General features: G+C 49.6%; 1 protein-coding gene across 1 annotated transcript in view; it reads right to left on the reverse strand.

Moving 5' to 3' along the window:
• LOC309825687 (uncharacterized protein C1orf94) overlaps window positions 1–3,739 on the reverse strand; it is a gene marked incomplete at both ends in the record, with an annotated part of 35,955 nt that extends 32,216 nt beyond the window's left edge. The window contains 3 exon segments of the mRNA XM_082659322.1: window positions 3,412–3,677; window positions 3,681–3,712; window positions 3,715–3,739. Coding sequence (XP_082515448.1) covers window positions 3,412–3,677; window positions 3,681–3,712; window positions 3,715–3,739 — 323 coding nt within the window.
• Between the last annotated feature and the right edge of the window lie 13,893 nt (window positions 3,740–17,632).

Here is a 17,632-nt window from a genome sequence, read left to right on the forward strand (position 1 = left end):
CCAGGCACATAGTAGATGCTTAATAAATACTTGTTGAATGAATAAGTGAATGAATGAATGAATGAACTCAAAATGTGTCCATAGGCTGAAGTTGGCTTGTGGAGAAAAGTGAATGTGGTGTTAACTGCCATTAACAGGAATACAGAGTATAGATGGGGAGTATCCAACCTGCTTGGATTGGATCACACCTGGATTACTGTACTTGGTTCTAGTTGCTGCACTGCCCCAGGGACCAGCAGTGTGGGCAAGAAACTGACCAAGTTGGTACATGAAGGGAAACTTAGAAAAACAGAGATATTCAGCTTGTGAAAACAAGAAATCCTAGGAGGAGTGTTGTTGCCATCTTTTAATATCTAAAGGGTTATTGAGAGGAAGGCGGGGATAGATTTGGTTTGGAGCCCTAAGGGCAGACTCCAGATCAATGGGTCTTAGTTTGATAGAGACAGATTTCAGCACAGGAAGAAAATGGTTTTTTGACAGTCAGGGTTCATAGCCAAGGAAGGAGCTACCTTAGGAAGTGGTGAGCTCTGCATCTAAGAAAGCGTACAAGTGGATAACCACTTGGCAAGGATGTCGGGGAAGGGATTCAAGCAGCAGAAGATAGCCTTCAAGATCCCTTTCAAACTTGAAATGTCTGGGTTTCTATGACATATGGGGACAAAGTAAAAAAAAAAAAAAAAAATCTGGCTAACAAGAGTTCTAGAGCTTACTTATCTACCTGCCCTGATAGCAGTTAGCATCTCCAAAACCCAAACTGAGTTTACAAAATTAAACAGTAGGCAGATTAGCTGAGAGGTTATCTTGTGGGCCTGAAGCCATCCACAAATATGCTGGACAGCTCCTCGGATTTGAAATCTGTTATCTATGTGTGATCACTCAGACCATGGGACTGCCGAATATTTTGAGTCTCCAAAAAGATGCCTTCATTTCTAGGAGAAGGCAGCTAACTCTATCACGTAGTGGCTAAGATGGTCCTGGGTTTGTTTCCTGAAACTCCACCACTTCCTAACTGTAGGACCTCGGACAGAGAAATGAACCCCACCAAACCTGTTACCTCACCTGTAAAAAGGATCTGATTGAAAAATAGGGGAGGGAGGAATTGAAACCAGAATGGCCCAAAGTCAATAATTAATGAAGCTGATTGACAGACATTCATTATACTATTTTATGTGTTTGAACATTTGCATAACAAACAGTAAAAAGAGGGGGAGTTTAAGATAGTACCCACTTCATGTAATAATTGTAGGGCTTAAGGAAATCATCATCATCATTATTACAAGGAATTTTTACAAATCCTAGTTATTACCGGGAATGTTTAAATATCCCATTTAATCGTCCCAACAACCCGATGAAATGCATAGTAATCATCTCCACTTGGCGGATGAGGAAACTGAAGCTCACATTAATTAAACAAGTCCCACAGCTGGCACAGGGCTGAAATGCGATCTGTAACCAGAGTTATCTGATTCCACCATTGCAGCTGCCTTTATTTCAAGAACAGCTCACTGTGCTCTACTTGGTTGATATCTGCACGATTATGATATCGTTTATTCATCTAAGGCAATGGTTTCCTAGCTCTTTTCTCATAGCAGAACCCTTTTTTCAAATGCAGCCTTTACTCAGAACTTCAGTAAGTAAAAACCCATAAAAGCCGAACAGCTCTGGCTGATGTGGGGATCGGGACCCAGCAACCAGGACACTTGACTCCAGGTTGTCCCTGAAGCACCCTAAGGTCTGTGAGCATCATGTGAAAACCCCAGATTGAAGGCAACAAAAACAGCAACCAAAACCCCTGAACCCTGAGAATTGCATTTAGGGACAGTCTCACTGGAATAACGTAGCTTTCAGTTTCCTGTCCCCATTGTATTCGATCCTCATTATCAACTCTGAGATGGACAAGGCAGGGCATATCATCCTCCATTTGCAGATGAGAAAATTAAGGCCAAATGGAGTTAAGCGACTGGCCAAAGGTGTGCCAGTTCAGTTTTCGGCCAAGTGCAGACTGGAAGTAGAGTCTGTTTCCATTAACTCCGTGTGACCTGGCAGAGAGGGTGCAATCTACTGGAAATTGCCACTGACCCTTGGTCCACAAAGTGGCCAATCAGCTCCTTGGCCATTGAGAGCTGAGCAGAGCCCCACAGGCCCCCTCCAAGGCCCTGTTCCAGAGCAGATGGCAGTGGGCAGCGGAGAGGGTCTCAGTGCCAGCGGAGGGCAGGACAGCAGGATTTTGGCTGTAGACAGGCCATTCCCATCCCAGCCGTGCACTGCTGAGCAGGGGGCAGGGGAGGCAATAACAGCCAAAGTGCCTTTCGCCTTCATGTGTAGCAAGTAAATAAGCCCAAAAAGGGTCAGCATGGAGTGCAGAACTGGGGAGCAGTTACGCTTTGCCTTTCTTAGCTCTTGCATAGAAATCCCTGAAACCAGACTCAGCTCATAATTGCCTGCAGGGTTGCCCCACTCCAGAGCATCTCTGAGCTGAGCTGGAGCATGTGTTGGAAGAGGCAACACTTAATTATCACTTAGTCTTTAATTAGCACTTAATTATTAACACTTAATCCATCTGTAAAATGGGGACGCGAATACCTGCCTCATAGGGACTCTGGGAGGATTAATTAATGTTTGCAGCCCACTTTGAAGATGCAAAGCAGTAAACAAGCGCTCAAGGGTGGCATTAGTAACTCGCTGGATTTACTCGCTTTTCCTAACGAGGTCCTTTCTTCTTCTCTGTTCCTCAGTCTCCTTTCTAATATCCGTCCCCAACAACATCTACCCAACTTTGCCCTGGGGGAGAAACTTTTAGCTCTGTGTTTCCCAGACACAGGATTTCCCATCCAGGAAATGGGCTATTTACAGCCATCTTCCTGCACTTTAATTTTCTGTTATGTCCTCTGAATATGTCAGTGCCTTCCCAGTAAATATTTTGATGTGCGCTCTCGCAGCGGCTTCTATGCAGGCTGAATGGGACAGCTGCTCCCTGTATTAGGGAATCCCAGATGTGGTTTAAAACCATCAGACTCATCTGTGCCAATGCCTAGCCTTTGAGGGCGGCGGGGGAGAAGGATCTTCTAGTTGCCTCTGGGGAAAGACACGGACTTCTAGCCTCCAGCCCTGGCTAGGGCGGTTTTTCAAGGTCCTCAGATCTACCTTGGAGTTGCCAATGCCTTTAGACGAGAAATGTCCCCTGAGTGGGCTGGTACAGAGGCAGCAGAAATATAGCCCTGGTCTGGCCCTTCACTCAGGTAACTTCAGCATCCCAGTCAACGCTCTATTGGACAGAGGACCATGGTGGGTGGAGGAAAAGTACACAGCCTTTAGGGTTTAACCAGACTGAACAACAGGTCAAAACACTCCCCCAGAGGGTTAGACCTCATCTCCTCCCCCCTCCCTTGGGTCACGTAAGGGGACACTCACTCTTCTTGGAAGCTGAGGCCATTGTCTCTTGGGGTGCCAGCCATGGGGGCAGAGAGCTGCTCCTTGGAGGTCCTGGGCTGCAAGGCCTCGGGCAGGGCCTGAACTCTCTTCCAGATTTCATGGCAAGTCTTGTCTAAGCTGTCTTGGGGTGTGTCCTGGTGGATCCAGATGTACCTGGGGAACGGGCCCAGGGCGGAGGGGCGCTTGGCCACCAGGGCTGAGGACAAAGCCAGACCATTCCCGCTGGCCATCCTCTTCCTCTCTTTTCAGAAGCCCCTTTGTCCACCCAGGGCTCGAAGACGGGGGACCGTCTACCACCACCCCTCATTCACCAGAAAGGGAGATGAGGATGGGGCAGCAGGAGGTCAGTTCTGTGTAGCTGCTGGTCCAGCAAGGTGACTGTGTTCAGAGGCCTTCGATTTGTGTGTAAGTGATGGATGGAGGACAGCTTTCTTTTGGGGAGCGGGTACTTATTTTGATTTGTTTTTATTTGCTCTTTCTTGACTTTTGCCCCCCATCCCCTTCTCCCTTAGAAGAAAATATTTAAAAGTCAATAAAATACAGTAGCTTAGTAACCGTGGAATCCCCCTGAGCTCAGGAGCCAGGTCCCTGGGCAGGCAGAATGACATCTGGGAACAGCTGGAAGGGGAGGGCTGGCTCTCCCCACAGTCCCTGGCACTCTCCCGTTGCCACCGGCCCCTGACTCCTGGCAGCGCCCGGGGCTCAGCTCATCATCACTGGCTAAGCCTGGGGGATGACCTGGTGAGGGCCTGGCACACTGCTAGGCACCGGGATCCGGGATCCCGCCATCGGTTTCTCACTGGGCCTTCCCAGGGACCCTGCGCCCACCGAGGGCCAACGGCCCCCGCCCGGCCGAGCCCCGCCTTGCTCGCCCCAACGCCCCCTCCAGTCCCCCTCTCCTGGCCGCTCCACTGCCCACAGGAACAGTCTCGAGTGCCCAGCGCCCGTCCCGGCGCCCCCAGCAGACACCTGCCACGGTCCCTTCCCTGGGCTGCGGGGTGGACTGGGGAAGGGTCCCAAAGCCTTAAAAGGGTGCTGTCTCCGCGGGGGGCTGGGGCCGATTTGCAGTGCCGGTGGCTCCCACCCCCTTCCCATCCAGCGCTGGAATTCCTCGCTGGGTTTGAAACTCAACGGCTCGGTGCGCGGGGCGCCCTGCGTTCGTTCTGTGCCCCAGGCCCTCCGGTGGGGTGGGGGCGGGGGCCAGAGGACCCCAGAGCGTTTTCCCCCATTAGAGGTCAAGGGCACCTTGCCCCGGCTCGCCCCGCCGCGGGCTCCTCAGTACCCACCTGGACGCCTGCCGGTCCCTGCCCGGGGATCACTGATTTCACCCCTAACTGCCCTTTGACCAGGCGCTTACCATGTGCCAAGCGCTCGGCCTTGAATTTAGTACCGTTATGTATTACTGTTCTACATTTGAGGAAACCGAGTCTCAAAGTCCTAGAGGGGTGTGTCCAAGGCCCACTAGGAAGCGGGGAGCTGGGGTTCAAACCCAGGCACCCCAGGCTACTGATACAGACTGGTTTCTCCAGCGCTGGGCTCAGCGGTCCCCAGGGTGGGCGGAGGTGCAGAGAGAAGGTCTAAGCTAACTGTTTGCTGCTCAGTGGGCTCCGCCCCACACTAGAGGGGCTTCCTTAAACTCGGAACCAACATGGGACCTCCGTCTGCCCGGGGCTCTCTAGCCGCAGGAGTCAATGGTTGTTCCTCCAATGTTTCCCCAGTAAAGGATGAGCAAGAGGACGGACGGGAAAGAAGAAGCCTGGACGCGAATAGACGAGATGGCAGCCTGTACATGTAGGGTTGAATCCTGACACTGCCCTTACTAGCTGTGTGACCCTAACAACTGGCTTCGCTTCTCCCATCCTTCATTCATTCCCCAGATACTGATGAGTATCTGTGCTGGTGAGTTGCGGGACAGTGAGAAAGCATGAAGGTGAACGAAACTGGCATGGTCCCTGTTCTCATGGACCCTATATTCTCTCGTGGAGGGAGATAGATCGCCAACTAGCAGAGCAAGTAAGTAAGTAATAATTACAGATGAAATAAGGGCTCTGATGGAAACTAACCAACAAAGTGAGGCAATGGGGAGAGAAGAGGAGTCAGCATCAGATGACCATGCAGGCAGGCCACTTAGGGTAGGTAAGGTAACATCGGAGATGAAGCAGAAGGATGAGAGGGGTCCTTTTTAGTAAAATGGTGTTAAAAATTATTAGGAAGATCACATTTCCGGTACATAGTAGGCACTTCATAAATCTGTGTTGGATGAATTCATGGCATACTGTACGGAGTGCCTGGCATACCATAGGTGCCCCATACACAACCTTGCTCTTTACAGAGGGCCTGAGTTCCTGGAAATGTTGACTCTAAATTTTGAAATCCGAGCTTGATTCCCCTTTGATTTTCATTATAAAATTGAAGATGTGTTCCTTTGGGGAAAATTCTGAGGACCTAGACTGAATAAAATTATAGTTAAGAATGTAGAAAACCTTTTAAGATAGTGCATTTAAAGGCAAAGTGATCACTTCTGATGAAATATTAATAGTTCTGAAAATGTCACTCAGTGTTTGTGCTGCTTGGCATTTGGTTGGCTAACACCTATGCTTAGAGCAAAACACCGACGACCCTGTGCTGCCCAGGCCACAGGATTCTGGAAAGTTAGCCAGCTCACTCATTCCTTCTGTTCTTTCTCCCCTTCAGCAGGAGACTAGGCAACAGGGGCCAAGGATTGCAAAACAAAACAAAACAAAACACGAAATACACCAGGGATAGAGAACAAAGACAGGGGTGTGTTTCTTAGAACACAGAGCTGAGGTATCTAGAAGAGTTTGCAAAAAACTTAAGTGGCAAACAGTATAGAGGTGTTTCAGAAAACTAAAAGTAGAACTACCATATGACCCAGCAATTCCACTCCTGGATATATATCCAAAAACACAAAAACACTAATTCAAAAAGATACATGCACCCTAATGTTCATAGCAGTATTATTTACAATTGCCAAGATATGGAAGCATCCTAGGTGTCCATCAACAGATGAATGGATAAAGAAGATATATATATATATATATATATATATATATATATATATATATATATATATACAGTGGAATACTACTCAGCCATAAAAAAGAATGAAATTTTGCCATTTGCAGTAACATGGATGGACTTGGAAGGCATTTTGCTAAGTGAAATAAGTCAGAGAAAGAAAAATACTGTATGATATCTCTTATATGTGGAATCTAAAAAGCACAAATACAATGAACTACTGAATATAACAAAAAAAGAAGCAAACTCAAAGATATAGAGAACAAACTAGTGGTTACCAGTGGGGAGATGGAAGGGGGGAGGGGCATTATAGAGGTAGAGGATTAAGAGATACCAACTATTAGGTATAAAATAAGCTATAATGGTCTATTATACAACACAGTGAATATAGCAAATACTTTATAATAACTATAAATGGAGTATAACTTTTAAAAATTGGGAATCACTATATTGTACACCTGTAACTTATATAATATTATACATCAACTATGCTTTAATGAAAAAATACTTAAGTGGAGTACTTAGAGCCAGTATAAGCAAACCACATCTAATCTGGTAGCCACTAGCCACATGTGGCTGTTTTAATTTTAATGTAAGTAATATTAAAATTTCAGTTCCTTAGTTACATTAGCCACATTTCAAGAACCACGTGTGGCTTGCAGCTACCATTATGGACAGCACAGAGAACACTTTCATTATTGAAAAACACATAGACTCTAGAACCAGACTACCTGGGTTCAAATTCTGAGTTCATGTTTCCTGGCAATGTATCCTTAGGCAAGTTACTCTATGCCTTGGTGTATTCGCTTTCTAGAGCTGCCACAGCCAAGTACCACAGACTGGGTGGCTTACTCAACAGAAATTTATTTCCTCACAGTTCTGGAGGCTACAAGTCCAAGATCAAGGTGTTGGCAGGGTTGGTTCCTCCTGAGGTTCTCTTGTCGGCTTGTGTACGGCTATCTTCTCCCTGTGTCTTCATATGGTCTTTGCTCTGTGCATGTCTATGTCCTGATCTCCTCTTCTTATAAGAACACCAGTCATGTTGGGTTAGGACTCACCCTAAAGACCCGATTTTTACCTTAACCACTCTTTAAATGTCCTATCTCCAAATAGTACCTCACATTCTGAGGCACTAGGGGTTAAGACTTCAACATCTGAATTTGGAGGGACACCATGCAGCTCATAACACTTGGTCTCCTCATCTGTAAAATGGGATGACAATAAAGAATATCTATTTTGTAGAATTATTGTAAATGCCCTATTACTACTTAATTATTTAACAAACGGAAAACCCCTAAAACAACACCCGGCACACAAGAGACACCTAAAAGTGCTGTATATTAGTTTCCTTGTTGATTACATTGAAGTGCATGCCACTGGAGTTTCTCAATAACAGCTTCTGTGCTATGCGTAGGGAGGGAGAACTTTAGCTGTACTGGGGAAATTTGCTTTGTGATGGAGGAATGGACTCAAATCATCAACTAAGCCTTTCTAGGCTTTGTCCGTTTTTTAGCACCAACCATGGCCAAAATTGTGCAAGGCACAGGGCTAGGAGATGAATAACACCTCTAGCCTACACGTTGTCACAGGAAGGGAGCAAAGCATTCCAGAAGTGCCTGCTACACAGTAGGTGTGGGGAAAACTGATATACTCTGTGCCCAGCATGTGAAATGGTGTCCAGGACCATTGACTCCTTCGCTTCAAGCTCTAAACTAGGCAGGAACCAGGTTTCACTATTCTACCTTCAGCACCTTGAACAGTGGGTTCAACTTGTGAACCCCTATTACCCTGAGCAGGTTGTTTCACCTCTTTATGCCTCAGTTTGCTCATCTGTGAAATAGGGATAATAAAACACTGACCTCATAGAGTTGTTTTGCGGCAACTGAGATAATACACGAGCTGTGCTTAGAATAGTGAGTCTGGTATATGCATCGTACCCAATGAATGTTAGCTCTCATTATTTATGATTCTGGGATTCTTGCTTTTCTATTTGAAACCAGGAAAGACTCAGGAGGAGACAACTCTCCCTACCTATTCTCCAGCCGAAGCCTCTCCTCACGTGGCTTCCATCACAGACACAAACATGGCTAGGACGGAGAACTCAGAAAGGTGGGCACGGCCTACGTTCTTTGGGGATTCACAGCTTACTCGCGGAGGCCCTGTCCGTCCTCTAACATAGTTTCAACACCCAGCTCTCACCATAAATATCTCTTTTTAAATGTAAAGGAAAATTGAAAGGTTTTTTTTGCCATTTTGCTTTTGCAAATTTTTGGCCATGAATAATTTATTTAATTTATGTTCAGCTATGATTTCTCACCAATCTTGGTGCCTACCTGGGAGATCTTGTGCAGTAAGAAAACTCCAACCTACCAATTGTTATCAGATGTAATGAAATTCTTATGACTACTAAATTCAACAGTTAATGAAGTTGACATAATGGTACATTTAGCATTTAATTAAATATTTACTGATTTCAGTGTTGCAGTTTTCTTCTTTGTATTGTGGAACTAATAATAATAACATTTTCAGGCCTCAGACTTTTTGTAGGACCCTGAAAAGGACAGTGACATGATGCCTAAAGCGACATGTTGCCTAGAGTGGATTGTGCCTAAAGGGTCAAACTGCCTAGAGGGGGCCCCATGCATAGGGAGACTGCAGGCAGGCTTCTTACGGGACAAACCCCAGAACAGGAGGAAGAGAGGAGGGTGCAGCCATCTGTCACGTGAATGGGCCTCCCCTGGACGTTGTCCCAGGAACTGAACCTGACTTCAGATCAGCCAGCCCTGGGAATTCCCTGGTGGTCCAGTGGTTAGGATTCTGGGCTTTCAGTGCCGGGGGCCTGGGTTCGATACCTGGTTGGGGAACTAAGAGCCTGGAAGCCAAGCATCGAGGCCAAAAAAGAAAAAACAAAACAAAAACTAGAGTAGCCAGCCCTTTCCAGGACTTTGGAAAGGACACCAGAGGATTCTAGAAGCAAAGCTGTGGCTCTGGGATTCCTCTTTCCTGGCAGCACCATCGGCAATCCCTACCGTTTCCACGGGGCATTTCATCCCTTATTATTGCCTCCAATCCTTGCCCATTTGTGAGGAGATTGTTAAGAGCTTGGGCGGTGGCAGCAGACACACTTGAATTTGAATTCCTGCTCTGCTACTTACTGAAGGGTGGCTTTGCACATGCTCGACTTCTCTGGCATTTCATCATCTGCAAAGGGATGGAAACACTAGACAGGTATGGAGGGGGACAGTTTCAAAGAGGGACATCTATGAACGTTCTCAGCGCAGTACCTGGTGCCCTCCATAAAAGATACCGATTATTGTTGTTGCCATTAGCTATTAATGTAAAAATGGGGGCCGAGGAGATCTCCATTTAAAGTTAGGGTAAAGGAAAGCCATAGTTGGTGGAGGAAAAGAATATGACTTGTCAGCGGTGGCCCAGTAAGGTGGCACCAGAGTTGGAAAGCAATTGGTCTTCCGCTTCTGCTTTGGCCTTCCTGCCAGACCCCTGTCGTGATAGGAGCCCCAGGAATCCCTGGAGAGGCTCTGTACGGGGTCCCTCTCAACTAGAAGCTTGGTGTTCTGCCCTTCCTTCCCTAACTTCCAGGCCTGGACGTTGGTCACCAGTATGCATTTATTTAAGATTTATACTAGAGATGATCTGAGGCAGCTTTCAGATTAAAAAGTAAACATTACAGCATCGAAGGATAAAGCAAGAACTGACTCCTGGGGCTTCCCTGGTGGCGCAGTGGTTGAGAATCTGCCTGCTAATGCAGGGGACACGGGTTCGAGCCCTGGTCTGGGAGGATCCCACATGCTGCGGAGCAACTAGGCCCGTGAGCCACAACTACTGAGCCTGCGCGTCTGGAGCCTGTGCTCCGCAACAAGAGAGGCCGCAATAGTGAGAGGCCCACGTACCGCGATGAAGAGTGGCCCCCGCTTGCCACAACTAGAGAAAGCCCTCGCACAGAAACGAAGATCCAACACAGCAAAAATAAATTAATTAATTAATAAACTCCTACCCCCAACATCTAAAAAAAAAAAAAGAACTGACTCCATCTAAAGAAAGCAGAAAGAGTTGCTGCTTTCAGGTCCCTGAATTGGTCAGGATGCAATGAGGTAATAAGGTAACAAAACTGGGTATCCCTATTTGTCAGCTAAAGCAAAAACAGAAACACGTCGGAAGGCAGAGTTTTTATTTTCTGACAGCAGAAAATACACATCTTCATCTGCAGAAGCAAAATGTTTCCTGGAAATAACCCCAAGTGTGAATTTATCATGAGTCCTTGTAGAAAGGACACTGAGTGACACAGTGGGCAATATATTCAATTCTGTTTTCATAAAGACAGAAATGCCATTAAGTTGGTCAGTTTCTCACATCAGGGTTCTCTGAAGACAGAGAGCATAACATTAAATCATAACCCAGAGAAGGCATTTCTTTAAGGAATTCAGATAATGGAGTCTAGGAGAGAAAACTCTGGGTCCATTCCACAAACATTACCGAGCACCTACTCAACCATCCATCCATCCATCCATCCAGCAAACGTCTACTGAAGGCCCACCATGACCAGGCACTCTGAATGGCACTGGTGAAGATTGCTTGTAACAGCTGATGGCTGGACTGAGTTTTGAAGGACAAATAGGAGAACGCCAGACACAGAAGGAGGGGAGAGCGTTCCAGGCTGAGGGAGCAGCGTGCACCAAGGCCCAGAGGGAAGGAAGAGAGAGAGCACGGCTCATTTCAGGAGCGCAGGGGCCTCAGAATGGCTGGAGCGAGCGTGGTGGGTGGACAGTAGGGAGACAGGAGGCACAGGAGAGAGGGGCAGCCAGGGGCAGGAAGGGAGGGTCTAGCAGAGAACTTGGATTTCACCCTGTAGGCCATGGAGAAACATCCGGGGAAGGCAGGGAAGCTGTGAAATCAGGTTAGTGTTTTAAAAGAAAAGCGGCACAAAGGAAGACATGTTGGATGGGACAAGAGCGGGGTTGGGGGACCCTGTTATGCGGCTCCTGTCAGAAACCCACAAGAGAGATGTGGAGACCTGGCTAGGACCTGGGAGACGCTAAGGAGGCAGAATTTAGAGGACTTGGGAGCTGCCTGGATGTGGGGGCTGAGTGAGAGGGGAGGCCAGAATGATCCCCCAGGTTTCTGGCTCAGGAACTGGGTGGACGTGGAAGCTGGTTCCTGAGATGGGGGACCGAGCAGAGGGGCAGGTTGTGGTGCAAGATCAGAAGTAGGTGAGTTCAGTTGTGAGCAGGCTGGGGCAGAGCATCGTGCAGGACTTCTAAGAGCAGAGGATGCCAGAGGTCGCCAGACACTCAGGCGACCTCCAGAAGATTCTGCCGTAGGGAACTCCCAGTCCACTGCGGGGGCAGCAAAATAGAAAGCTGTCAGTTACAGAGAGACTGGGGAGTCGCAGAGCAGAGGGACGGTGCCCCTCCTGCCTGCCCTCCAGCACCCTGGACCGCTGTGAGCTGCAGGTTCTTCTTGCTGGGTCTACCTCCCTGCATTTGTCCACTGCTTTCTTCCTGGAAGGTACCACTTCTTACCTGCCCCTCTCCCCAGGCTGAGCTAGAAGCCCTTCTCATTTCCGTAACATCCTGTAATTCTCCCAGGGTCATTATGCTTTGCTGTTTAACTCTTTTCCCAATAAACTATCCATAGCCTGAAGGCGAGGACCAATGGTCATGTCTTATTCTTCTTTATATCTGTTTCCTCAGCACCTAGCACAGAGCCTGGTGTGCAGATTAAGGTTTGTGGCTGCACAAATAAAAGAATGAGTGAGGAGTAAGCAAATGATACTGAAGAAAAAACATGGAGGGGTGTACGAGGGTGTTGCTAGCTGCTGTAACACACCTCGATATATTGGTGTCTTTTTGCTGTTAAAGATCATTTCTCACCTAACAGTCCAGTTCAGGTGTCCCAAACGGGTGGGTGACTTTTCTCTACAGGGTGATTTGGGATCCAGTCTTCTTCCATCTCATGGCTCTGCCATCCCCTAGGGACCCCAAATGCTCTGTATCCAGCCAGCAAATGGAGGAATAAGGGTGGGAGGATTTTATGGGGTAAGCCTTGAAGTGACACACACACCGCTTCTGCTTACATTCCTTGGGCTAGAACCCTTGTCTTATGACTGCACCCAACTGCAAAGGGGGCTGGAAAGTGTAGTCCTGGCTAGGCAGCCACTTCTCAGTGATAAATCGGCACTATTGACATTTTTGGCCAAATAAATCTTTGGGGTGGAGGGGGGCTTCCCTGGGCATGTAAGGTGTTTAGCACCATCTCTACCCCCTAGATGCCAGTAGCACCCTCCAGTGGTGACAACCAAAAATGTCTGTGGACACTGCCCAATGGCCCCTGGGGGCCAAATCACCCCTGGTGGAGAACCATTGCTCGATACAATGGAAGGGGAGGCGTACCGCTCTGATGTCCAGCTAGCTGGCCATGCTGCAAAGGGCATCTAACTAAGCAGAGAGTGTGTGTTGCGGGTGCTGGTTAGGAGAAGCTACCTGAAGGAGGTGACACTTGAGCTGAGTGATTAGGAATCATCTCCTCTGCACAGTGAGAGAAGGAATGGTATTGCACTCAGAGGAAGCAGCGAGAGTGAAGGCGTAGGGGCGACAATAGCATAGCTGATTGGAGGAACTTCAAGTAGAGATGAGAGCCTAGCATAGCCCCTCTCCTGTGGATTATGTCCTCTGACAAGCAGAGGAAACATTTGACCTCTTTTGCCACTGACTCGTTCTGTCCCTTTCTTTGTTTCACAAACACAGGATTTTCTGCAGGAAATGCTAGAATTCGATGGTCCCAGCATTTGGTAGCACTGGAGGAATGGTCCAGACTGTGGGCCCTTCTCACATCCCCCTCCTGGTTGTGGGGCTCCCACAGCCTCTCCCAAGTTTGTCCTGGGCTTTTTCTTCCTGAACCGTCTCTGTTACCTTTCCTTGGGAAGCCCATCACTGTCATCTCTACGGTTAAAACCATTGCTCTTGGGAAATACTAGCTTCTGTCCCATCGCGTTCATCATTTTAAAGTCTCCACCCTCCACTCAGACCCCAGGCTTTTCCTCTGAGCCCTCGCCTTTGCTCTGTAGCCCATCGCTGCCGTCCTACTCAGCCCTCGGCCTCCGTTTCTGCCCTCGTTACTAGAGCATCCTTTTGCTGGCTCATTTTCTCTCTCTCGGCTTCGGCAGGTTCTTTTATTTTCTTCTTAGGTCAGAATGAAACTTTCAGGGCATCAAGAGTGCAGCCCCTACTTGAATCAGGCCAAGTTCTCCAGAGCACCAGGCCCTGTTTTCCTTCTAAAACCAACTCTGATCTTATCTGGATAGTAGGCGTATCTCGGTGAGTCACCACACCACACTGGGCTTTTTTCAATGTGATATCCTGGAGAGGCCTTGACCCATGGCTGCCTCTTGCTCCTGGGGAGACAGGAGTGGGTAGGCAGGGAGCCAGCCCTGGGGGCTGGGCTGAGTCACACTCTCCTAGGCTAGAGAGGGGAGGGCTATTATTATCTCTTGGACCCCTGCCTCTCTCTTGGCCTGCAAATGTTCAGGGGCCCCATATTTAGTCTTCAGAGCCGCGCACCTTTTCAGACTACTTTTTTTTTTTTTTTTTTTTGCGGTACGCGGGCCTCTCACTGTTGTGGCCTCTCCCGTTGCGGAGCACAGGCTCCGGACGTGCTGGCTCAGCGGCCATGGCTCACGGGCCTAGCCGCTCCGCAGCATGTGGGATCTTCCCGGACTGGGGCACGAACCCGTGTCCCCTGCATCGGCAGGTGGACTCTCAACCACTGCGCCACCATGAAAGCCCTCAGACTACTTCTTGATAAAGCAGTCACACGCCACGCAGCCTCATGGGCATCTCTTTAAAGCTATTTTCTGACTGTCATGCATTTCTTCTCTCTCTTCCCTACATCTGTAAAGACCTCTCCTCCTGTTATGTGCTGAATTCTGTCCCTCCCTATGTCGAAGTCCTAACCTCTAGGACCTCAGAATGTGACTATATTTGGAGACAGGGCTTTAAAGAGGTAATTAAGTTAAAACTAAATCTGTGAGGTGAGGCCTAACCCAGTATGACTGGTGTCCTTATAAGAAGAGGAAATTTGGGCACAGACACGTACAGGGGGAAGACAATGTAAAGATGTAGGGAAAAGACATGCCGTCTACAAGTCAAGGAGAGCAAACTCAGAAGGAGCCAACCTTGTAGACACCTTGATCTCGGACTTCTAGCCTCCAGAACCTTGAGACAATACATTTCTGTTGTTTCAGCCACACAGTATGTGGTACTTTGTTATTTGTTATGGCGGCAGCCCTAGCACATGAATACACCTTGTACTTCCCCCTTTTTAAGACTAAAATCCGATCTCATCATCCCCTAAGAGACCCTGCACGATCTGGTTCTGGTCCCATCCCCTCCCTCATCTCTTAGGTGTCCTCTCTTATTCACCTTGACCCAGACCCAGCTGCCAGTCCCCCTCCCTTATCAGGGCCTTGCCCTTCCTTTTCCCAACTCTTTGCATGGCTGTTTATCTTAATTTTCAATCCCACCTTCAAAGTCACCACCTCAGAGAGGCCTTCCCAGACCACCATTTAAGGTATGCCCCGTGTAGTCCTTCTCACAGCCACTATGAACTTTTTCTTTATAGCATCTTTAATTAGTAACTTTATATATAATTGTTTATTTATCACCTGCCTTCATCAAGCCAGGGACAGTTCAGTCAGGTGTACATATCTAGCGCAGTGTCTGGCATGTAATGATGCTCAATTACTATTTGTTGAGTGAATCAATCTTCACCTCGTCAACGTATCCAGGCTTCAGGGTCCAGTCCCAATTCTACTTCCCTCCTTAAATTGGCCTTATGATCCCCCAAGTCCAAGAAAAGCTTACGGTCTTGATATGCCTTTGTTACTGTCTGTAACATGCCTTTTTCTGTCCTGGCGATTAGCACTGCCTGGGTTGTGGGGGGGTTTCCATCTGTGCCCCGCATCCTCCCATGCAGGACCGCACACTGTGCATCTCTGCACTGCCCACAGCACAGCCTGGCACAGGGCCCAGAACTCAGGAGGCCTCAGTAAGTATATGTGGGCACAGATAGATCAGAGAGAGGAGGAATGGTGGAGGAAGTGAGTAGCTGGGCCAGTGTCAGGAATTAAAAGGGTGTCCCTGCCCTCCATGGCCCCCAGGGAGAAGGATGACAAATGTCCCATTGCCAGGGAGGGTTCTGGGGTAAACATCAGCTGTGGGTTGCGGCCACAGAGCAAAGTTCTGGGGCTGAGGAAGGAGTGGGGGAAGCCCACTGGCCTGGAGCCCCAGAATTATAGAGCAGCCCAGACTCTCTCCTGCCCAGCTGTGGGCTGCAAGGGAGGGCTCTGCCCACTGGAGCTCGAGGACCCCTCTGGCAGGAGAGGGGAGAGGCCCAAGCTTAGGAGCCAGGGCTTTCCCCCCCAGGGAAGATCCCACCAAGAGCACCCCCAAGGCTGCCACCCACCTACGGCCCAGCCAGTCCCTCCCTTCTCTCCAGCGCTGGCGGGAAGGCCAAGGCTTGGCTGGCTGAGCCCTCTCTTTTGGGGGCTGGGCTTGGACAATGGGAAGCGACAAGCCCCCTCCTCGCTGCTCAGGGGACATAAAGCAGGCCTTTCACTGTGGAGTTCTGGCCGTTTCGGTCGGTTCTTGGCACCCAGCGAGGCGGCGTCGGGAGGGGCGAGAAAGCCAGCCTGTTGGCGGTGGGGAAGGGGCCCGGCGATTCTGAGGCCGCTCACCGGCCCGGGGCTACCGGGCTGGCTCCCCAGCTGCGGGATGAGCTCATACTGGGAAACCGGAACAACTTGAGGTGGAGGAGGGAGCCGGGCATCAAGGGAGCTGCGAGATCGGGAGATCGCGGCTCCGCACAGCAAGTTTTTCTTGGGGGGCAAGGACGAGCATCCACTCCTCCGGCCCTGTCCGCCGCCTTCCCCACTCGGGTCGTCAGCCCCATAGCCCCTTCCACTCTCTTTCCCGGAAACTCCCACCGACCGCGGGCCATTGCCCCCTGGGCTCGCAGATACTAGAGCTCCGGCTTGCCAGCCCCCCAAAGCCCCTAGCGCAGCCTCTCCCGGGTGCCTCGGGCAAAGGCGGAGGGTGTTCCCCCGCTAGTGCCTTTCCACCCCGCGCGCCGGGGGGACCTCCTCCCCAGGCCCTGCCCCTCCTGCTTCCCCCCGTAGCGTCTGTTCCCTCTCGCGGAGAGTTTGGCGTAGACAGCTAAGGAGCCATCGTGACTGACGGAGGAGCCTACGAGAGACGAGACAGAGACTGCGACCGAGTGGGGGTGGGGGATCGGGTGGGGACCGGCGCTGAGCCCTTGGGGCCTGGCGGCAGCGGCGGCGGGAAAGAAGTGGGAAGGGGCTCACGCCATTGGGGGAAACTCGTCTGGTTTGGGGCCAGGGCTGGGAGGAGGAGGGTAAGGATGAGAAGAAGCCGGGTCCGGTTATTTAATTTTGAGGATAAATTGCACAAGTAACTCTTGCACCGTTCCTCTCCCAACCTCACTTCCCCTCCCCCACCGCAACGGACACAAGCACGCCTCCCTCCATCCCGAGATTTTGCCTTAGGGTAGGGAAGGACGGAACGGAGCCAAACCCGTGGGTTCCCCCACCCCCGCCCCTCCTTCCCTCCAGTTCTTAATCCTGGGTCTACGCACACACACCCTTCTCCTGGGATGGGGTAGGAGGCTGCTGCCACTGGGGCTGGTAAGCATCGCCCCACGCCGCAGATTGCAAGTTCAAAGCCACCACCCAAGATCAGCTCGTAAGAGCCGTGACTTGGGGAACCGCGTCCTTCTTTGGTTACCTTTTCCCAGACAGTATTCTAATTTCCAAACGTGGAAGAGGCGTGTGCGTACGTGTGTGTGTGTGTGTGTGTGTGTGCGCGCGCGCCTGTGTGTCAGTATCACTGTGTGTGTGCGCGCGTGTGTGTGTGTATGGGGGGGTGTATTATGGGTGATCTTATAAATGGAAACGAGAGAACTGAACTTAAAAGAAACTGGTCAATTGTAAAACAAACAGGAATAAACAACCCTTTAGATGTAATCTGTGGTTTCTCTGGAGGTGGAGGTGGCGCTGAAGAGGAACACCCGCCCCCTCCCAATATTTTCTCCTTTGCTGCGCCTCCACCCCCAGCATTTGGAGCGGCGG

This window comes from Grampus griseus, assembly GCF_964374135.1.
Source record: "Grampus griseus genome assembly, chromosome: 1".
Taxonomy (NCBI): Eukaryota; Metazoa; Chordata; class Mammalia; order Artiodactyla; family Delphinidae; genus Grampus; species Grampus griseus.